Source organism: Spodoptera frugiperda, chromosome 6 (assembly GCF_023101765.2).
Source record: "Spodoptera frugiperda isolate SF20-4 chromosome 6, AGI-APGP_CSIRO_Sfru_2.0, whole genome shotgun sequence".
Taxonomy (NCBI): domain Eukaryota; kingdom Metazoa; phylum Arthropoda; class Insecta; order Lepidoptera; family Noctuidae; genus Spodoptera; species Spodoptera frugiperda.
This window is the reverse complement of record NC_064217.1, coordinates 8,085,347-8,107,034: the sequence shown is the minus strand read 5'-3', so window position 1 is coordinate 8,107,034 and position 21,688 is coordinate 8,085,347. Positions and strand designations below refer to the sequence as shown.

At 34.2% G+C, this 21,688-nt stretch overlaps 5 protein-coding genes across 6 annotated transcripts in view; 2 read left to right on the top strand and 3 right to left on the bottom strand.

Annotated features, from left to right (window-relative positions):
* LOC118267831 (protein sprint) overlaps nt 1-7,742 on the bottom strand; it is a 215,199-nt gene extending 207,457 nt beyond the window's left edge. The window contains exon 1 of the mRNA XM_035582066.2: nt 7,397-7,742. The gene's annotated coding sequence lies outside the window, so the exon portion shown is untranslated. The remainder of the gene's footprint in view (nt 1-7,396) is intronic.
* LOC118267863 (uncharacterized) lies at nt 1,973-7,274 on the top strand. The gene is made up of 5 exons (XM_050694389.1): nt 1,973-2,562; nt 2,642-2,728; nt 4,279-4,345; nt 4,921-5,150; nt 6,759-7,274. Exons 1-5 carry the CDS (start codon nt 2,419-2,421, stop codon nt 7,236-7,238), a joined length of 1,008 nt encoding a protein of 335 aa, XP_050550346.1. The 5' UTR covers nt 1,973-2,418; the 3' UTR covers nt 7,239-7,274.
* An 861-nt stretch (nt 7,743-8,603) lies between the features above and the next one.
* Nucleotides 8,604-14,800, bottom strand: LOC118267864 (uncharacterized). Its single transcript, XM_050694502.1, has 9 exons — nt 14,597-14,800; nt 14,332-14,499; nt 12,313-12,430; nt 11,816-11,901; nt 10,817-10,849; nt 10,135-10,302; nt 9,652-9,769; nt 9,340-9,425; nt 8,604-8,687 (listed from the first exon to the last, which is right to left on the bottom strand). The coding sequence occupies exons 1-9, from the start codon at nt 14,675-14,677 to the stop codon at nt 8,670-8,672; spliced, it is 876 nt and encodes a 291-aa protein (XP_050550459.1). The 5' UTR covers nt 14,678-14,800; the 3' UTR covers nt 8,604-8,669.
* Nucleotides 13,875-17,880, top strand: LOC118267782 (general odorant-binding protein 69a-like). 2 transcript variants are annotated; one of them, XM_050694115.1, is made up of 5 exons: nt 13,875-13,913; nt 15,899-16,078; nt 16,367-16,481; nt 16,956-17,041; nt 17,730-17,880. In XM_050694115.1, exons 2-5 carry the CDS (start codon nt 15,902-15,904, stop codon nt 17,745-17,747), a joined length of 396 nt encoding a protein of 131 aa, XP_050550072.1. In that variant the 5' UTR covers nt 13,875-13,913; nt 15,899-15,901; the 3' UTR covers nt 17,748-17,880. The 2 variants fall into 2 exon arrangements, with proteins under 2 accessions (XP_050550072.1, XP_035437860.1); XM_035581967.2 differs by lacking the exon at nt 13,875-13,913 and adding an exon at nt 15,494-15,661.
* Nucleotides 17,881-17,980: 100 nt separating this feature from the next.
* LOC118267783 (uncharacterized) lies at nt 17,981-19,866 on the bottom strand. The gene is made up of 5 exons (XM_035581970.2): nt 19,706-19,866; nt 19,217-19,396; nt 18,878-18,992; nt 18,390-18,475; nt 17,981-18,117 (listed from the first exon to the last, which is right to left on the bottom strand). The coding sequence occupies exons 1-5, from the start codon at nt 19,763-19,765 to the stop codon at nt 18,106-18,108; spliced, it is 453 nt and encodes a 150-aa protein (XP_035437863.2). The 5' UTR covers nt 19,766-19,866; the 3' UTR covers nt 17,981-18,105.
* Nucleotides 19,867-21,688: the final 1,822 nt, after the last annotated feature.

Below are 21,688 nucleotides of genomic sequence, written 5' to 3'. Positions count from 1 at the left end.
GAATAAGCATTCTAAGCATTTCATTTAGCAAAAACAAAACAATCAGGAAGAAAGTAACAGTTGTTCCAGTAACAATACAAAGTGATGTTTCATTAAAATGACAAAATAACAGGTTTCTTCATAGTATTGTATTCTAAACACTATTCGTTATACCTAAGTACCGGTAAACTATGGCAACTTTACCAGACCCTTGGCAACTTTACCATACTATAGGTATTCAGTATAAACTCATTTATCTAAAAATCTACCCACTAGAATTCTGTTTTGTAATAGTAGTATTTTTTAGACATTAAAAGGAAATATTTACTATATTTTGCGTAGACGCAAGACTGCTATTATGCCAGTAATGGCCGTCACAGTGTAGTGCGTGAAAATGTGCTAAAAGTTAGTAGTTCCTAAATTGTGCTCACAGAGCCTTAATTATATGTCACAGGTGAGTGAAATTTTGATCTTGAATGTATAATATAGTTGGGATTACTGTTGTAATGTCAGCAATTGCTTTTTCTTTAATTTATTGATAAATAATCGCTTCGGTAATGTTGACACAGGTTAGGTAAAGTTGCCACGGCCTGCTTTGTGGCAACTTTACCTACAGTTAGGGTTGGCAATAAATGTTTTTTTCTTGTTTGTGTGTATGTAACCATTTTCAAATACCTAAATTTCCCAGCATAATAGTGAATATCCTGGATGATAAGTTATAATGTATTTAATAATACCTTTTGTTTTAGAGCCAAAATGGCTCACATGAAACAAAACCGCAGATAACTCGGAGTTAGACAATATAAAAAGTATACGAAAGTAATGTTAAAATTTAGCTACGGAGATAGTGAAGTCCAAAAATTAAAAAGTCAAAAGATTAAACATTATGTTGTAGCCTTTTTTTACAATTTTGAACATAAATACTTAAAATTTTAGAACTTAATTTAGTTTAAAAGGGAACAATATTTATGTCAGATATTTATGCTTTTTTTTACTTTAGGTTTAAGGTTTATATATTTTTTTAAAATATACATGTCATAAAAATAATTCTCATTTTTTGACAACCCCGAGCGTAACAAATTATTTGTATGTAAATTACGATGAAACCTGTGGCAACTTTCCCGACTGTCTGTGTAGCCGTTATCTTTATAGATTTCCTCATATTGTTTGCATTATAATACGAAGAGGTCCTAGATGAAGCCCTCTGTACCTCAACAACTCTTTAATATGCAATACACGATGAATACGGCGCGTAGGTAAAGTTGCCAAAAATTTGGTATCTTTACCCATGTTGTTTTTTCTTTACTACGGCTAAAGTAAGCATTTGTATATAATGACGATTACGGTAAAGTGAGCCAGATAGACTACAATTCTAAATATATAGTTTTGGTTTCTATGCGTCTTATGGTTAAAAATATATTTCGATTTTTGTTCCAAAATATGGTAAAGTTGCCATGTTTTACGGTACATTAGTAGGCTCACATCTTACGCAAGTGCGATACTATTGTTCACTATGAGACACTGCAAACGCTAACTACTGCAAAATCAGATCTTCAAGCTAAATTAAACCTTATTACTGTATCAGAAGATTAATTATGTAATATTAAAGTGGTAATTAGAAATAATGTATACAGAAAATGCATTATGTATTACGGAAATGCATTGCTTTCTAAACGTTCGTGTTGTATGAACATGTGTTTTTGTTCCTTTGACGGTTGCTAGTCACAGAGAGGGATTTCTAGCGAATAATGTAATAGAATGGGACATTAAGTACAATATGCTCTATTTTGAGCGTATATGGCGTTGAAGATTGAGAGTCTCTTAAGGATTTAGAAACTATGAATCGTACTTTTACCGATCTACAAAAATGAGAACAAACATAATTTTAATTTTAATACAACTCGTCATACTTTGTAGTAGTTACATTTTGGAAGGTACTTCTCATACCAAAATCATTGACTGTTCGATATTTACAACCAGAACAAAAACTATTGAACATTCTAACGTCATTGTTAGATCTTTCATCAACATTAAAATTTCCCACCAATTACTAACCATCGTATTAAGAAAGTTTATCTTATTTCTCATCGCCATCATGTCTTATTACATCTTGAACAAAACGCACGTACTCTGGAATTTGAAAAGCATCCGAGGCAATGCGCATCCACCATGAAACAATTCAACAAACATGACCATCATTATAATTTATTATGAACAAAGCCAGAGAAACGACTTCGCAATCGAGTCAACAGGCTGTGACCATATCTTGGACTGCACCATTGTTTGGTCTACTATCAAATTGTCATCCAAACCAGCCCCCTCTTCTTCGTTGACATTTTTTATAAAGAATACCGTATTAGCCGCTCCAGCGTCATAGTTACTTCTGTACTCATATGTCTCTTGTTTAGTTTCTGTGGTTCTGTGTTTGTGGTTAGTGTGATGACTATGTGGTTCACGTCTACCAAATTTCGAATCTTAGCCAGCTTTGTTTTGACTGCTGCTTACGGTATAGCAAAATGTGATCCTATTGCTAATAAGAATTTCAATTCAAACATCAGAGATTATGCAGCGACAGATGTAAATGTAAGTGAAAGAAGAAACTTTTAAAATTAACTTAAGAGGAGAAATGAAAAAGTTATTAAACAATACATTTTAATTGCAGAACATAACAAATGTGAAAACTTTGCAAAAGGAAGATTTTGTAAAATATGCAACGTTCACACCGGCCAGCAACCCAATTAAATTCAAGGTGGGAATTTCAACAATTCATAATTTTCTTAGCATTCAAAATTATAACACCATTGGACTCGAGCGTAATTATGCTGCTGATAAATATTCAGCAATAGGCCTGCGCTGCAGTCGAAGGGCTAACTTGTATTTATAACGAGAGTACTTGAACCGGGCGCAATTACTTCGCCGCATAACTGACAGCATTTAGCACATTTCAAATGCAGAAATACGACAGGCCGAGGCTGCTTGTGGGAATATCACTGACATGGCCCACATTCTTGATAAACTTGCTGGAACGGAAATGTGACTCAACCGGCAGCCGATACAATATAAAATTACATCGGTACTTTTAAAGTTATAATACAATTTATGTATAATTAAAAATGCATGTGATCAGCAAACACATAGCACAAGTAGGCTATCAGCTGCTTATCGTGGTGTCCCAGTTTTTTGAATACCAATATGTCCTTAATTTGTCACCTACATACTACAAGGAATACTGTGTAATGCTTTGACCCGTAACCGTTACTTATTGAACCTCAATCTTGTTACTTTTGCGTTTTTATTATATAAACTATGCAGTCATTTAAAATTAATCTCATTACCAACATATTATCAGAAAGCCATGATTTATTCAGATTAAAAGTTCAACAAACTTTTTACATGTAACGTAGGTGTAGAGATAATAATTTATGAGAACAATTTGCCATTGAAAGAGGGATTTTAAGATGCATAGCTGAGAATCTTTTCCCGTGACGGCCTCGACCTCAGAGCAACAGTTAGTAAGATATCAGATCGGTTCCCCGTAGTAAGTAATGAATAACGCTTCGGAACGAAACCTCAATATGAGATGGGAAAAAACATGAGTCACACCCTTTCGAATTCATGACGAGTTAGATGAGGATTGTATTCAAATATTTTCAAAATAAGTCTTGACACTAATACTTTCTTGAGGAAGTCTTGTTCAAAATGGAAATAAGAAAGTAAGCTACAAGACAAAATCTTGATATTTTGCATTCGTATTGTAGTGCACGTATGTCATCAATTTAAACAGAAAAAATTAACAACTGAGATAGATAAAGAATTAAAAGTAAGAACATTCAATAAATATTTGTCGTCAAAGGGCACAACCTTGTGGACATTTTAAAAGAAAAGTAATACCGTACCGTGTAATGCCATCAATTATTGAAGTAGAAACATTGAGAGCCATGTGAAAGGGGGCGATGTTCAGACGATCGTATCGAAGCATCGGACCGCGGCCAAGGGTTAATTGTATTTAATTAATTTATCAGAATCAAATATTACTTTTTATTTTTAATAGAGAAGGAATGGGGAATCTTATGATTGAACATGAATGAACTTCTCAAAAACAAAGAAAATAAAATGCAGAAAATATTCACTTAGTAAGCATCTATTAGAGTATTAACAGTTATAGTAGCGATGAGTTTAAAGATCTTCAATATAAAATGTATCTCGTCATACCTATTTAACCGTATTGGTGCTAATAAGACAAAGGCAAAATCAACGATTTCTGATAAAAACTCATGAATCATTTTCTCCGTTTTACAGGAAATACCCGACAGTGCATTGTCCAGCTCAAGTAATGGCCGAGGCTTGCTGTATCATGATCATTCAGGTAAAACATTAAAAGTAACATTCATCTAGATTTCGTTTTAAAATAGCTTTGACATTAATAGCATTAGAGTTATCTTCAAGATTTCCATTTGTTTCTCTATCAATCACATTAGTTCCTCTTTCTATAACTTTAATGACACTAATGTTATCTCCAAGTTTTCCTTTTGTATCTCCATTGGTCACTTTAGTTCCTGTTTCTAACAGATTACTGTGTGCTTCTGGTGTTATGTCACCATATTTCTTAACTAGGTAATTAGTGTGTGCACTATTGTCAGAAAAACTGCATCATGTGTAATCATAACTATAGCTGTAGTACAATAGACTTTATCTATTACGTAACTGCTTTCTTCATCCCTTTAGTACTACCAATAATTAAACTATGATACAACACCTTCATTAATGCTTTATTTCAAATTGTTACGCTGCCTTTTCATTTGACTAGTTTGTAAGTAATAGACATAATCAATCTAACAGTTATCTTTCTTCTAACTATATTGCTACCATAATATTAGCATGAGTCAATATGATTTAACAATTTCTAAAATTTAAGGAATGATTGTCATATTATTGTTCCAGGTTACACAGTAAATGAATATGAAGAGAGTCCTCATTACTCACATGGTCACGATTATCATCTTTACGATCCCCATTCAGATGGTCATGGCCCTCCATCCTTCGATCATGACTATCATGGATATCACCACAATGATCACCATGGCCACCATGATTCGCATGATCACCATGACTATCACGATTCCCATGGCCACGGCCACCATCATGGGCATTATGATAAGCATTATAAACATGTGAGTAGAACATAATATTGAAGAACGTCTGGTCTGTATGAAAGTTATAGTTGCCAATAATAATTAGGTTGATAGTACAAAAGTTTAAGCTTCGCTTATCAATAGTATCAATTCGGAGTTTCAGACTACCTAGCGGGTTTACCGGGGCTCCGGCTCAAAACGCAGGAGCAGAAACAGGGTCGTTCTTTGTCAGTAAGGACTGACACTCCTTCTCGCCTCGCCCAAAGTGTGAAAAGTCATTAGCTGACTCAAAAATAAACTTATGATTAGTTTCATAAAGTAATTGTTTTTAGATAGTGTGATTTGAATGTATATTTTTCTATTCCTGAACTAGAAGAAGACGGAGTCAGGTACACTCTGAGGTTTTGATTAAAGCCATAAAGAATTGTTATATAAACTTCTTGTTTTTGCTTAACACCGAAATTTTTTCGGTGTAATTACTATCACCCGTCACAGGTGTCTGATCTACATCCATTGTTTAATGGATCAATAGAACAATTGTCATTTGTGATGTTTACGAACAATAGTTGCAAACAACTTTCTGAACCGAAGTTGAGGGTTCAATGGGTATCGAAAATAGTCATTGATAACATTTTAAGATGTTTATAAATATTTTTATTTGGTGGCGTGAGGGCATAACCTTTAATGCAATGCTGGATTTATCTATTATCGGCATCCTCAGCACGTCAGCATCTTCATATAATTGTTTACTTTAAAAGACTTATGTCTTAAGTTAGTTAGTTAAATAGGCAACAATATGAGGTACTTCAAGAAGGAAGTGCGGCAAAGCGCATGTAATGCCCCAAGTGTTGCAAGCGAACATATGCTATGGTAACCACTTACCATCAGGTGGCTCATGCGCCTTCTTGCCACCGTCATGGGACGCCACGTCAATTGGATTAGTTACTGTTTTTAGTCTCGAGGATGATAACAGACAAATAGATTCTAAATCTAAAAAGAGTAGATGTTGTACTCGAAGATACTCGTTTATGTCTATTTATGTCTTGAGAATGAAATGTTCCAAGAAATCTAAAATTATCATTGCAATATTGCATAATTGGTTTATTTCTCTTCGGGGAATAGGATGCTGTTATTCTTAGATCAAGTAACCTACGCAATTGTACCTTCGTGATTAGAAACTGCTTATTACATTTATTCATTTGTTAAATGTAACTTAATATTATACGGTGCTTCATCAACATTATCCTGCCGAGTACTTATGTTTAAGTATATGCTATCGTTCGTTTCATATTTTTAAAACAATGATAATGTGGCAGTTACATGATGTGAATTTCGCATGTTATAATATAGGTACTCCATTCGGACCACTAGTTCTTATTGTATTGATAGATGACACAGATGGATGATAATATGTGTGTTTAAAACCTATCTTAATTAAAAATATTATACTAGATTTTTGGTCTATTGGTAGCGATAAAAATTTACTAATTGCCCTTTAGAAATTTAGAACGTGTATGGATCCTAAAAGTACCATAGTCATTGGTATATGTATAATAATAAAATAGGTAGACATTGATATGAAAATAGGTATAAAAAACTGAAGCAATATCCACGTTATTTAATTTTTCAACTTCTCCTTTTTCACAGGCGCTAGCAACAAAGGCAGTTCTGTGGCCTATTGCTGGAATAGCACTACTGGGGGCAGCAGCAGCACTAGTTAGTAATCCAGTACTCCTACAACTTGGAGTCATATCTGGTAAACGTAGAAGACGAGACACAGAAGAAATAACTGGACCTGACTTCGCCTCAGAAATGTTCTCAAAGTACGAAGAAAAAATTAAAGAAGTAAACAATGAAGGAAAATATTCAAATATTAAAGAGAACTTAAGAAGAAAAACGAAAGAAAATAGAGTTTTAAAAATTGCATCCTTCACTGAGACCACTAAAAGGGGACAATTAAAAGGCAATAATGCCAAGGACATGAAAATTAATAGAAGTTTTAAAAAAGTCCATTATCCAGTCAAAGGAAACAAAAATCAAGAAGCGGAATCTCCTAATTATAGTGAAAATGATAACAGATTTATCCCTATACCAATAAAACTTAGAACACCTAATGAAACTGATTAAATTATAGTTAAAGTTTTTAACAATAATGTAGTCTAATTTTGTTTAAAATATATCATCATAGATAAAAATTACAGTTTAACATTATTTATTATAAAAATTAAAATCATTTTGAAACTTAGACAATAAGAAATAGTGTTTAAAATTGACATATTACTCACCAAAGTAATGGTCCAATTTTTTCAAAAAAGTCCTTTTCTAATAACACAGCACATGCAACTTAAAACACACAACACAAACAGCAAAAACAGTAGAAAAACAGGCTCGAAACAGCTTATTGGTTTGCAATAAAGGAGAATTAATTACACAAGAAGATAATCATAACGACACTGGACGATCCATATCACTTGTAGAGTGTATAACTCCACGCACAAACAATACACACAGAAATATTGACAAAACAAAATATAAACCGACAATTGTTTGGTCAAACGTCATCAAATAACCGATCATACGGTGTTTGGCTTACGAAACGAGTGAAGTTCGAACCACGAGACAGTTTTGAATGAAGTTGCCTGCCTGTTGACCTTTCTATGTGTGCGCACACGCGTACCAGACTGAACGTGCTCAGGCGCAAGGGGTGTTGAAAAACTTGCTTTAAAATGCCCATGTGTGAGTCATGGTGAGACACGTTGCCGTCGTATGCTGTTCTTATTGGTTATGGATATTAAATTGTGAAGATAATGTTTGAGTTATCAAAGAGTTCTTTTATTTAAAGAATTCTTTGTTTCAGGAATTACTTTAAACCACACTTTTAACTGCCTTTAAAAATATAAGTCCAACTTAAATAGTATCAAGTTTAACCATTTTATGAATCATTCATATCTACTACAAACTTACATAAATTATTATATGTATACTACAATGCACCAGCAATCTCATTAAGATAGAATGTAAATAGATTTTATTTTGTTACGGCTAGTTTAACTAGCCGTAACAAAATTTATTAAAGTTACAAAGTAATACTTTGTAACTTTAATAAACGCCATCTATTGGATAAGAACTGAACTACCAACGATAAGTCATGTTCAAGTATGGCCGTGGCCGCAGCTGACTCATCGCATAAGGTGAACTAACGGGAAGTAACTTTACAAAGTTTGCAATAGATGTCGCGACTTTGAAATAGAAAAAGAAACAAATACAACCATTTATTTTTAATTTTTCATAAATCAGTTCGCAAGATTAATATTATCACTTCCATTGAAACTCCATAGGGTATACTGCAGAAGCACGTATATTAACACGAAAATTAACATTATTAAAACTGCTTTTGGAATGGATCCAGAGGCTTTAGTTCTCGGTTGTAATTAAAAACAATTCATGTTTATTTTCTACCAAAGCATAAAACTAGAAATAAAAATTAAGGTATAGGTAATTAAAACTTTATTTTTAATATTACTTAAAATAAATATTGTGGAGCATCATGTCAACTGTTTATAACTTGAATCCAAACTGAAAATCAAAAATAATAGATCAGAAAACAATTATATATTAGAATAATTATATATTATACAAACCAGATTCGGTATAATAGTGCAAAAAAGGAAAACTGTATTAATAGTGAAAAACATTGAGCATTTTTTTAATATCCTTATTTTATATACCGTACCAGTAGAAAGAAAACAAGTGATAATTACATGAAAAGGGTATGTATAAATAGATTGCATAATTGTGATTTTCTGAGATGTGCTATGTAACTACGCTACCAAGATGTAATAGCTAAGCTGTGAAACTTTGTGACCGTTTTCACTGATACTAAACTATGTAGCTGTTCGAGGAAGATGCGCAGCTCGAGTATGTGATGTATCAATAGAAGGGAAGCCATCTATAGCACACATCTTTCCATATAAAGAATATAGCTTAGCTAGGTACTTAGCTAAGCTATATTCTTCAAACGAACTTTCGTTTCCACCAAGACTAAGCTATGTGGACCAGTGAATATGATTGGTGGAAGCCAAACTTATCCACAGCAACGCAACATAGGACATCTCTGGTGAAAAAGCACTCTAATATGAAATGGAATGTAGATATAAAGCATAAGTAAGAGTAGAACAAACAGATACATATAATGTTAAGTAAATATTATTTCTTTTTTTCTACGTACCTTGGGTGCATTCTCAACAGTGCATTTGAATATCATAGCGGCTCGGTCACAACCTTTTTCGCCATCAGAAACACTGTTTTCGTTTACTAAAAACAATAAATATAAAAAATAAATAGTATTTTTTTATAACTTTACTCCGCGAAGGGGTAAGCAAGCGTGCACATTATGTGTAATGCCACTATACAATGTACACCATATTTTCACAGTTTATGTTGTAAGTGGGACTTATGGTGTGTAAAAGGTGGTAAGAAATAGTTATATCTATTTTACATTAGAGGGAGGGTTTTGGAAGAAATGCCTAAATGTTTATACCTTTGACACAAAGATCTGCCATTTTCTTTGCATTAACCAGCCGTTTCTCATCTCCATTCTTCATCATTTCAGCTACTTTGTACGCGTGGTCGATGTCGTATTCACCTTTAGCGTTCATCTGCAAAAATAACAAGATTGTATGATGTTTTATTTATACATTTTTATATACTTATCTTAATACTTTTGTTACGAAGATGTGCTCATTGAAAAGCCAGAAATTTGAATTTTCAATATAACACTAATTTTTGCCAATAATAACATGGGAGCTAACAGGATCAGACACATTTTCCAACTTTTTGATATGGAATATATCGTATCACCTCACTCACAGAACGAAACATAACGCAAGCGTTGTTTCACGTCGGTTTTCTGTGATGTTTATCTACTGTTACTGAAAATTTCTACCATCTTAAACGGCACGGCATGGTGGCACCATTTTCTTTAGGTTATTCAATCTCATTGCATAAATATAAAAATACTAACCACTTCCGCAGCCTTGTAAGCGCATGCCAGAACACATTTGGCCGACTGCTTCGTCGGGACCACGTAGTTCTGCAACTGCACCAGTTCCGTCATGTCCATCTGTCCGTCCTTGTTACACTTCATCACCAACTTCGTGAACTCCATCTTCAGCTCTTCTTCTGTGAGACCCTGTAGTAAAAGATAAGGTTAGGAATGTATGAGATTTTGCTCCAGAATTAAGTCTGTATTAAACATTCTCTTAAGAATGAATGTGGCTACTTAATATTTCTACTGATCAATCTATGATAATAGTAAGAGTGGCTATATTTAAAGTCACCATTTCACGCGATGTCTCAATACTATACCTACTTACTCCGCAAAACTATAACCACAGAACACTACTATAACTACCGACTGTTACAAGCAAACAACAAGCCCATTTTGCACCCAACGTATTGGGTCGGTAGTCCTCAACATGCCTACTGATTGACATAATACTAAACATGATTGACATATTGACACAATACTTGGTCATGGCAAGAATAATAGGTTCTTAAAAAGTTATTAAAATATACTTACTGAATCTAAAAATTTTATAAGAAAATATAGTACATAAAAACAAGCAATACAATTCTATATTTGTAAACTAAATACTCCAGCAATTTCTATAGATTACCATTTTTTTAAATTGATATTAACATACGTTTAGCTCAACAGCACTAGATCTTCTTCGAGTCTAAACAGACATGATCAAATAAAAAGTTAAGACAGTATAATTAATAAAATAAAAAAGTAAAGAAAATATAATAGTTACTTACATACACACAGCTGCATATTGCCAGAAACACAACTAAATAATTCCACATAGCGATCTCCAATCAAATCCAGAACTAATCACAAATGAAATAAACCCGCGTATAAATACTGATATTAAAGGAAATTGTGTATTTACGATAACATTAAAGTTTAGTAGTTATTACGTAAATTATAGCTTTAATTATAATTCGGAGATTTTACTGTCCAGTTGGTAGATAAGAATCGTTCCATGTTTTGATCGAATCTGCCTTTCTATCAACCTATTCGACCTTTGAATCTCAAAGTTAGATTTAAGATAACAAAAATAAATATGTAAGTAAATAATTATTTATAAAAGTTTTATTTTAAAAAGTAATAAACGTTTCGTGTATATTATACAATGATTAATTATAAGTAAGGCATACAATTCCTAGAGCTAGAACACAATAAAGGTATACGAAGTCGGTTTTCTTGAAATCAGGATTCATGGTACAGTCGTTGGTTTCGCTCAGGCTTCAAACAAAATTGAACTGAAAAGACATATATAAGAAATGTATTTATTTTCTCAAGACAATAGGAGGAAATATTAACTTTTGAATTACTGTTTTTTAAGGGGGAGAATTCATGATAACTGACACTCCAGAGGAATTCGATCCGACCCGGAGCTGCGGACTACCTAACGGGTTACCGGGGTTCCGGCTCTCAAAGAGCAGGAGAACGAATGGAGTGGTTTTTAGTCAGTAAGAGTCGCCTCACCCGAGGCGGGAGAATGTCCGAGTCTCGGTAACCCGCTGAGTACTCCGCAGTTCCAAGTCGGATCCCACTACTCTGAGTAAACTAATATATAACTATATTTAAATACTCGAATTACTTTTATAATGTGCTTAATTAAATAAAATATACTTACATCAGGTGATTTGTCTATGGTACACTGGAATATTAAAGCTGCTCTATCACAGCCTCTTGTTCCATCGTTAACTGGAGCGTCGTTTACTGCAACAATCGATAAAATATTGTATTATAAGTTTTATTAGCCTAAAGGTAAGCATTGCTAACCGAAGGCTTCTTCCCTCAAGCATGAGAAGCGGTCGTGTTAAGCTTCAAGGCCAACACGACCTTAAGTTTGATGACTTGACTGCACGGTTGGTGCGGTGGCTGGGCAACTGGCTGCTGGGCAACTGGCTGCCGCGCAACGGGTAGCGGTATCGATTCCCGCACGGGGCAACTCTTTGTGTGATCCACAAATTGTTGTTTCGGGTTTGGGTGTCATGTGTATGTGAACTTGTATGTTTGTAAACGCACCCACGACACATGAGAAAATCCTAGTGTGGGGCAACGTTTTCATTAAAAAAAAAAGAATGAAAGAAAAGTACTTATTTAGACTTAAATAAACAATAATATTACCACTTCGACAAGCTTCGGTAAACTGTTCACTCTTCTTTAACTTTTCTGGATCTTCAGCCAAATACTTTCGAGATATTGCATTGACACCTTCAACTGACAGCTCTCCCTGGTCGTTCATCTGGAAATGAAATAATTAACGTAAGTTACTGCACGGTTGGACCAGTGACTAAAACACTGGTTGCTGTATGTACGTATGGTTCCTGTATGTCGTGGATTCGATACCCACTTGGAAATATTCTTAAAGTTATTCACAAATAAGTTTGTATGCCATGTCTTTGGGTATTCTAGCGTCCACTGAAAAAATCTTATTTCATTTTTGAATATGATTACTGATATTTTGACTACAGGATAACTAATTAGTCAGATACAAACGTCGTTCTAATTATAGTATCTAAGCAAAATATCATTCCAATATACTAAACCAATATTTTAATCAAGAACATTTAAATACCTAAATAATAGACAGCTTCGTTAGTCGAGTGCTCGCAAGTGTGGCTGCCGGGCAAGGGGTCTCGGGTTCGATTTCGGGGTCGGGTAAAGTATTACTGGACTTTTTTCGGTTTTTCGAAAATTTCTCAGTAGTAGCACTGGAATTGTGCCCAGTATATGGCAATAGGCTTACCCCCGTATTACATGGGACTTATAACACAAATAGGTGTACATTGTATAGCGGTATGCCGTAATGTGCACCTTTAATTAAAAGGCGTGAAGTTGCATATTTTGAATAAGAACATTTTGAATGTAATACAGAATGTAAATCTATGTACACACATTCAAATCCATAAAAAAAAAATTCTAGAGAAAATGGATTTCATAAAACATATTCCATACACATCACCACAAAGGCGACCATCATCAGATTCATAGGAAAATAGATTTCCGGTGTACAAAGAGCATTACACAGCTGTAATAGCTGCCACGAAGGCTTTGTACACTGCCTACGAACCGTGTAATTGGTGTACTTATCACACGACCTTGCGTAATTTTACATAAGCTGGGAACTAAACTGAAACTACAGATCCGAAATCGCAATAATTAGGCTCAAAGCTATTTATTTTATAGCTATTTTATACCTATTATATCAGCAAAATATATGTATATTGCTAGTGATAACAATATCATGATAAAAATGGTGTAATTTGACCTGGTAGGTATTTTATGAGATAACAGTTAATTTAAAAGAGAAATAAGTAGTTAAATGATAGAACAAATATATCCTAAAATTAATGTTAGATGAAATAGACTATATCAATGATGAATGGTTGCAAAAGTAACTGCAGTTTACGACCCGCCTGCCAAGCGTGGAGATTATGGCTCCAGCTCAAAGCAGGAGAAGGAACGGGGTGGTTTTTAGTCAGTAAGAGTCTGACACTCCCTCCCGCTATGCCCAAGGCGGAAGAAGTCATTGGATAGTTTTCACTCCACAAAAAAAAAGAACGTGGAGATTATTGCAAATCTTTTTTTGTAGAGGAAAACTAAAATCCAACTGTTTAATAGCATGACGCATGCTTATGTTTTTTTATTAAATCTTGTTATTATCGTGTATCTTTGCAATTTCACAGGTCCAGTGGACTGTGGACTTTGATGTCCGGAAACAAAAAGTAGGTAACCTATTATTATTTACAATTCTGTGAGACTTTGACCAATAATGTTAGGAGCGTTGTCATCGCGACGACATAGTGTTTTTTAAAAACTTTCAAGTAGGTTCTTATTCATCGACGGAATCGACAAATACTGAACTTAATACTTATATGGAAAATAATTACTTAGTAAAAACATTTTCTAAGAAAGAATTTAGAAGAGACGTATCGAATCGTACCCGTTACAGTGCAGTGGCCAATTACTCAACCACTGCTAAACTATGCAACCATGTTAGATATCCCGAGCCGCAGACGACTAAACGTGTTACCGGGGCTCCAGTTCAGGGCGGTTTTAGTCAGTAAGTTTGGCACTCCCTCGCCTCACCCGAAGCAGGAAAGTCGTATAAAAAGTTAGACTAGATAACCTAAAAACTCTTACCATTCCCGCCAATTTGTAAACACAGGCAAACAAACATCTGACAGATTCTTTATCAGGCATAATTCTGTTCTGAAGCTGTTCTGCATCAGCGCGGTCTACAGGGTATTGCTTGCTACATTCTAGTATATTGTCCACGTATTTCTGTTTTAGATCGTCCATAGTTAAAGCCTGGAAAAGACAAATCCCATTAATATTTCTATAGTAATGATAGCTTTGATTTTATTTAAGATGAAAAAGATTTGGTAACTAAAGATGCAAAACTAACCTCAGCATTTAAAGAGAAAACACCAAAGGTGAATAGTAAAAATAATGAATTCCACATGGTTACCAACGAAATCGTACGCATTCGTAAAGCAAATGTGTGAAATGATACAAATTATCCTATATATAGAGTTAACAGCAATTGTGAATAACCAGTAGGCAACAACAAAAGCATTCACACTCTTGCAATCAGTAATCCATTTTATAAATATTAAATGATCATTGTCAACGGCAATTTCAACTTTACACTGAGGTTTTTAAGCCCATGTTAGCATGTCGGGATGATATGAGTATCTACCTGTTTGCTATTATTTTGTTTCACAATAGTTTTTTTGTTATTACAACATTAAAATTATTGACAAATAAATAATCTGAATCATCCTGTGATAAAACGTTATAAGGTATACAGCAGAAAGTTGGTGTTAACAAACAGTTCAAATCCAGAACAGATTTAGATTCCTTTAAATCAGACTTAAATAAAGAAAATAATGAATTAATTAGGCCAAAATTAAGACTGGCACGATAAAACAAACAAATGAAACCAAGACAAGATGTGAAGGAAATAAAACATAAGGAAATTTCTTAAATTTCGATCACAATAACTTTAGCACATTGACTCGTAAGAAATACAATAGAAATAGGATATAGAAACACTCACAGCCCATAGATTTATATTGGCACTGTCTTCTGTTAGAATCTAGAAACAGAAGTCCCAGTAGATAGAGTCATTAGGCGGTCCTGTACCTTATAATCTGATCAGATAATGACTCCCACAATTTTGGCAACAATTCACTAAACCCATATCACTGAGTCATCGTGACATTGAAACCTACTTATTAGTACTAATGTGACATGCTTAATTTGATGTTATGAAAAGTAATGACATGGTAAGGGATCTATCATTACTACTTTGTTAGTATATAAATTCGGAAATCTCCAAAAAATAGCCACAAGTCTCTCTGGATTTCAATTTGTGAACAGTGCCCGAAAATCTTTACTCAAAATGTTCAAGTTATCGGTATTCGTGTGTTGTTTGTACTTCTGTGCTTTAACACCTTATTTAGTTTCTGTAAGTATAAAATATTCAAAATAATATTTTGTATTATCAACAAAAGATCTCATTTCATATGATGATGATAAGTCATCACCATCTCTATTAAACGCTAACTAAAAACAATCGTAAACATTCTTATAATCTATTGGATCAAAATGTTCGATTTTTAATAAGCAATATCATAACATAAAGTACCATTGTAAACAAATTTAAAATACTGATGTATTATTTAACTCATTTAATTTTGCCTAGGCCATGACAGCTGAACAGAAGGCTATAATCCATGAGCACTTCGAGACCATCGGCAAGGCTTGTAACAAAGACAGCACTGTGATAACAGCAGACGATGTCGTCAATCTACGAGCTAGGAAGATGCCGAGCGGTCCAAATGCGCCTTGCTTCTTGGCTTGCATGATGAAGCAAATTGGCATTGTAAGTATACGTATATTTTTTCAATTCTACCTTGATTCCAACTAATGGTGAAACTTCTTTCAATTTAAATAGTGCTCCCATGATGGGAAGTAATATCAATGATGAAATAATAAACCACTTTTGAACAAAAATGTCCACAAAAATGCAATATTTTCCAAATTGATTTTGGAAAACTAACCAAGCTTATGAATATTTTACTAATAAAGTTAAGAAACTAGTGCAATTTACAAATGTCATTAGAAATTAATAAAAAGGCGTGAAATCATTTTTTAATTCGATCAATTACAGATGGATGATAACGGAATGGTGCAGAAAGAGAATGTGCTTGAAATGGCCAAAGCTGTATTCGACGATCCCGAAGAACTGAAGGCAATCGAAGACTACCTGCACTCCTGCTCACAAGGCAAGTTAACTTTTTTTATTTTAACATGATTTACAATATTCTTCAGAATTATATAAACTAGCTTTGTATAATCTGTGTAAAAGTCTTTGGTCGAGTGGTCGCAAGTGCGACTGCCGGACAAGGCGTCTCGGGTTCGATTCCTGGGCAAAGTATTACTGGACATTATTCGGTTTTTCGAAAATTACTCAGTAATAACACGGAGGCTGGAATTGTACCCAGTATACGACAATAACCTCACCTCCTATTACATGGGACTTGTAACACAAATGGTGAAAAGTAGGTGTACATTGTATAGCGGCATTACGTGCCATAATGTGCACCTCTGCCTACCCCTTCGGTGATGAAAGGCGTGACGACGTTGCTCTGCATAAATGAAGACCACTAATAATAATTGTTGTAAATAACATACAAAGGTATCAGTGTAAAATGACCTGTATTTTTATTTTATTTAATTCGTCCTCGTTACAATTTCAGTTAACACTGAGTCGGTCAGTGATGGTGCTGCCGGCTGTGAGCGTGCTATGCTGGCGTACAAATGCATGATAGAGAATGCTTCCAAGGTATGTATTTTGATTACGATATGATTACTAAAGTGGCTTTTCTGTCGAGAAGTGAACGATCTTTGCGAAAGATGTGCAGAATCGAAGAGCAGTAGGTTCATATGTGGTCAAAATGAGCTGAATTGAATATAAGAATTATCACTTGCTATAAAATAGTTAAAACCTGAAAGTTATTCAAATAGGTAGGAAAAGAAATTTAATCAAATTGGCAAATGAATATAAAATAAAATAAAAGTATGTACAGATGTTAAGATAGTATTCAGTATCGAACTGATCTGAACGTTCAGTTGATTAAGATCTTTATCTAACAGGAGCAAACCCAAACCACCTCGGCATGCCACAAATGGCAATTTTTTAAAAAGGTGCTCAAAAAAATACCCTAATCTAGAAGAAAACTAGCTTATTGGTTAATTCTTTCCTCTGGTAATCTGCTGTCCAGAAAATTTTGTTCAGACAATACCAAAGAATTTTTAAATTATTGCGACAATTAAAAGGCAAAAGGTATAAATATAAAAGGTCTAAAGAAAAATAAGTCTATTTTCACAATTATTTCCATCATGGATATTAATAAAGTTATCATTGATAGAATAGAGTTCATTAAAACCGTTTAAACCTTTAAAGGACTGTTTTCCAAGCTAAATAGCATTTGACAAACACCTAATAATATTTCTTCTTCTTCTTTTTACAGTTTGGCTTCGATATTTAAGCGAGCCTCATTCAAATACCGGACGGACTCCACGAACCTATGAAACGATTTGAAGAATTGAGATTGTACCTCTAATACTATGTTATGCTAATTTAAGTGATATTTGGATTGGATTAAATTTGTTATATAATTACTTCCTTTGTTTTCTCTTTAAAGACAGTTTTATTAAACAAAAACCTGGCAAGTCTGAGAGAAGAATATGTTCTAGAATTTTTATGAGTGAAACCAAGACATCAAATGAACATTGCTTTATTTATATATTAACTACAAATTAAATAAACATAATAATTTACAAAACAGAAACAATTCGTGCCTCTTTCGGTATTTTATTTAAATCTTGTCCGCATCTCCAAACGCTTTAGAACGGCATCTGAAAAGAGTAGTGAGTTTAGAATTTGTAGTAGGAGATATTTTCCTATGTCATACAGTATGGAGATAATTCATATGGCTTAAATGAAACTACAAGTAATACTCGTCCACAGAATCATAATATTTACAACCGCAATCGCACTGCATCAGCTGTGCAGTCAGATTAAAACAATAAGATAAAAAATTGGTATGAAATCTGGTCACTTTGGAGCTTAAGCTTTTAGAGAATAATAAGCTTTATTTCATGGTAGATATAATTCAAAATACACTCACTTCAACTTTGTGGTCAATGAAGCAACCCAGAATAAGCTTGGCTCTTTCACAACCCTCTTCACCGTCGCTTACAGATTCCTCATTAACTGTAACAAAATAAATTAAGAACTTTAGTAAAATAAACATAATGCTATTATGAACTGCAATTAAATAACCGTTATGGAGTCATAAGTGAGGTTAAGGTCAAGAATATTAGATGAAAAACAATAAAGTTAGTGATCTTATATTTAAAAAACTGGCGTTATATCTTAACAAAACAGAGCCAAGTCTTAAGGCACTATAATCCTATAACCATCATATTTAATTTACACTTAGTTGCAATAAAGGTTTTAACTGTGAAAAAAGCCCTTATCATTGAACATAACATTCTGTATGTAAAATCTAGGTAATAAATAGTAAAAGCAAATTCTTGTGATTTCGAAGAGAAAATTAAGGATAATATGAAGATAATTTAAATGTTTCAATATTAACACCAATTAGGTACATACCTTTAAGGCATTTCTTGGCGATATCTTCGAATTTAGCGAAGTCAGCTTCATCCTTGACGAACTTTTTCAGTTTGCCAAGTCCAGTTTCTGCGTCGTACAGGCCCTTGGAATCCAGCTGTAAATGAAAGTCCATGATTTTACTTCTTTGATAACATTATTTACCAATTAACACATTTTATGTACACCACTGAATCAACTATGTTGACATCTTTGTACAAAAATATATCAGGATAATTCGCAAGCTAATTGATTGTACCACTCTACTGTATGATGTGCAGATTTCAAAGTGGTTCACTCATCTTGCAGATTTTAGTAATAATTTTAATGAAGTAAACGTACCACTTCAATTTTCTTCATCACACAGCCTAAGAAGCAGGGTTTGATGCCATCAGCACTGGCTGCCTCCTTCGCAGCTTTGATGTCAGCCTCACTGACTCCATGTTCTTCGGAACACTCCGCTATGATGGGTGCCATCGCCTCACGGAAGGCTTCCTTCTCTTCTTCAGAAACAGCTGCCTGCTGAGGTGACATGGTAAAAATTAGAACTATTTACTAACTGTCCCGTTGATCAGGATTTCAAATGTAACTGCTGACTGAACGGTTTGATCCTCAGATATTAAAAACCGCATTTTTCAAAATCGAAATTACAGAAAGTTTGACATAGTCATTGTATGAAATAGCATACGTGATAAGGTGATACCCAGACACTTATAAAACTATGATGTTTTAACTAACTTAGAAGATTCTAGGATCTTTAATAAAGATTTAAAAAAAGATTCTAGGATCACTAAGAACTCTTTTGAAGAACTGCTTTCAGGTGGTACTTACAGAAACCTTGGTCAAGCTCGCAGCCACAACACAGAGGATAATGCAGGTAAACTTCGACATCTTTTAGGATTTCTTTGGTTATTGCACTGAATGCTATGAGTGTCCAAAATGTTATGCAGTAATCTTGGCTAGTTGCCTTTTTATATCAAAAGTCTGTCTTGTAGTTAAAGTCATCGTGATGTGAGGCAATTATCATAATATCTCACCAAGGTTTACTCAATGTTACAAAATACAACAAAAAAGCTGGCTTTTTGGACATTATCTCTGTACCTACTTCCTTAAGTAGAGGAATTTTCTATTGTTTCAACGATTACTAGTAACTACGAATTCGCACTGGAACTTCTTTAGATAAACAATGACTAAGGCTTAATTGTTTTATTTTTTCTAAGACTCGGTTTTAGAACTTGAAGATTGCGTTAAAGAAAAACCTGGTCTTGAAATAGTCTAAGTTCTTGTCAAAATGGAACATTCTAGTACATATAATAAATAATTCTAAATGACAAAGACGGCACGTGTATAAACATCTACGTAATATAATTATGTTAGATACAGTATTATATTTAATTACTATAAGCTTCATGACTATTCTTGTAACTAGTCTAATATTAAACAATAAGTAGGTACATACACGTGCAAATAAAATTAGGACATGAAACGTACCGGTAAAATTATTTAGACGTGTTAAGTTCAAGCTCCACGACTTCGTATAAATTTTGTTTTATCAGTAGTCACTTTGATAATGACAACCATCAATGTTGTTGACGTAAAGGCTGAGCAACTGACTGCCGTGAAATGTGTAGTGGGTTCGATTCCCACAAGGAGCAACTCTTTGTGTAATCCACAAATAATTGCTTCGGGTCTGGGTGTCATGTGTATGTGAAATTGTATGTTTGTAAACGCACCCACGACACAGGAGAAAATCGCAATGTGGGGTAACGTTTTAAAAAAAATACCATTGCGATCACAATACATTATTTTCTCCTAAATGCATCTTAAAGATCCATACCAACTTTCAAATTGCAATATCATAGCAACTCCCTAATATCTATTGCAACATCATAAACTAGCTACTCAACATTGCAGTCTTCTAAATTGCACTTGTCACTTTACATCAAATTAGTGTCATTTTGTCCTCGAAAATCGTCGGAAATTACTAATGGTTTTGAGAAAACGTCTCGAGCATTGTAGTTGGATCAAGTAGCTGACAGTCAAGACGTAGGTCTCTAGCTAAGCAGACGTTCCAAGAAACTTTGCTGGTAGTTGATAAATAAAATAAGTGGTAATTGGTGTGTAGGGAAAAAATCATAATATTGTATTTCTGTAAATGTGATTATAGCTATAGTTTTGTGCCTAATATAGGTAAAGAACGTCCAGGTAAAATATAATAATTAAATTCCTCTTCAACAGCCCGTGACAGTCTACTCCGGGGTATACGGAGATTAAAGAAATGCCTTAATCTCCACGCTTAGCAATGGATTGAACAACTCAGTTTAAAATGTTCAAATGACACCTCATTTTTGATGAGGATAATCTTCCTTTGACTTTGACGAGAAGGAATGTCAGACTCTTACCTACTAAAAACCACCTCGTTCCTACTTCCCGAGCCCGAGCTTGAGCCCTGGTAACCCGCTAGGCAGTTTGCAGCTCCGGATCAGGTGTCAGCACTACTGGGCCCCATCTGTGGTGATCTGATGGTTAAATGTTGCCCTACACTAGAATTTTCTCCTGTGTCGTAGGTGCGTTTACAAACATACAACTTCATAAATACATGTCATACCATGCCAGACCCGAAACAACATATTGTGGATCACACAAAGAGTTCCTCCGTACACGCTGCGCTGCAACCAGTTGCCCACCCACAACGCTAACGTGTAGTCAGTCCATAATAGTGCTACTATGAGCATATCATACCAAATGTCGATGTCCAACGGACACCGGGTGATTGGTCAAAATTATGACAGTTATCGAAACAAGATTAAAAAT

Bases quoted from the DNA above. Each gene is read 5' to 3' on its own strand.
- LOC118267864 (XM_050694502.1), bottom strand. From the start codon at position 14,677: ATGCGTACGATTTCGTTGGTAACCATGTGGAATTCATTATTTTTACTA. The intron at 12,431-14,331 runs GTAAGAGTTTTT...TTTCATTTCCAG, and splicing joins TTTACAAATTGGCGGGAATG to ATGAACGACCAGGGAGAGCT. The intron at 9,426-9,651 runs GTATAAACATTT...TATTGTTTTTAG, and splicing joins GGCAGATCTTTGTGTCAAAG to TAAACGAAAACAGTGTTTCT.
- LOC118267863 (XM_050694389.1), top strand. From the start codon at position 2,419: ATGACTATGTGGTTCACGTCTACCAAATTTCGAATCTTAGCCAGCTTT. The intron at 2,563-2,641 runs GTAAGTGAAAGA...TTTTAATTGCAG, and splicing joins ATGCAGCGACAGATGTAAAT to AACATAACAAATGTGAAAAC. The intron at 5,151-6,758 runs GTGAGTAGAACA...CCTTTTTCACAG, and splicing joins ATGATAAGCATTATAAACAT to GCGCTAGCAACAAAGGCAGT.
- LOC118267783 (XM_035581970.2), bottom strand. From the start codon at position 19,765: ATGTCGAAGTTTACCTGCATTATCCTCTGTGTTGTGGCTGCGAGCTTG. The intron at 19,397-19,705 runs GTAAGTACCACC...ATGTCACCTCAG, and splicing joins CGAGCTTGACCAAGGTTTCT to CAGGCAGCTGTTTCTGAAGA. The intron at 18,476-18,877 runs GTATGTACCTAA...ATTTTGTTACAG, and splicing joins CGCCAAGAAATGCCTTAAAG to TTAATGAGGAATCTGTAAGC.
- LOC118267782 (XM_035581967.2), top strand. From the start codon at position 15,596: ATGTTCAAGTTATCGGTATTCGTGTGTTGTTTGTACTTCTGTGCTTTA. The intron at 15,662-15,898 runs GTAAGTATAAAA...AATTTTGCCTAG, and splicing joins TAACACCTTATTTAGTTTCT to GCCATGACAGCTGAACAGAA. The intron at 16,482-16,955 runs GCAAGTTAACTT...TTACAATTTCAG, and splicing joins CCTGCACTCCTGCTCACAAG to TTAACACTGAGTCGGTCAGT.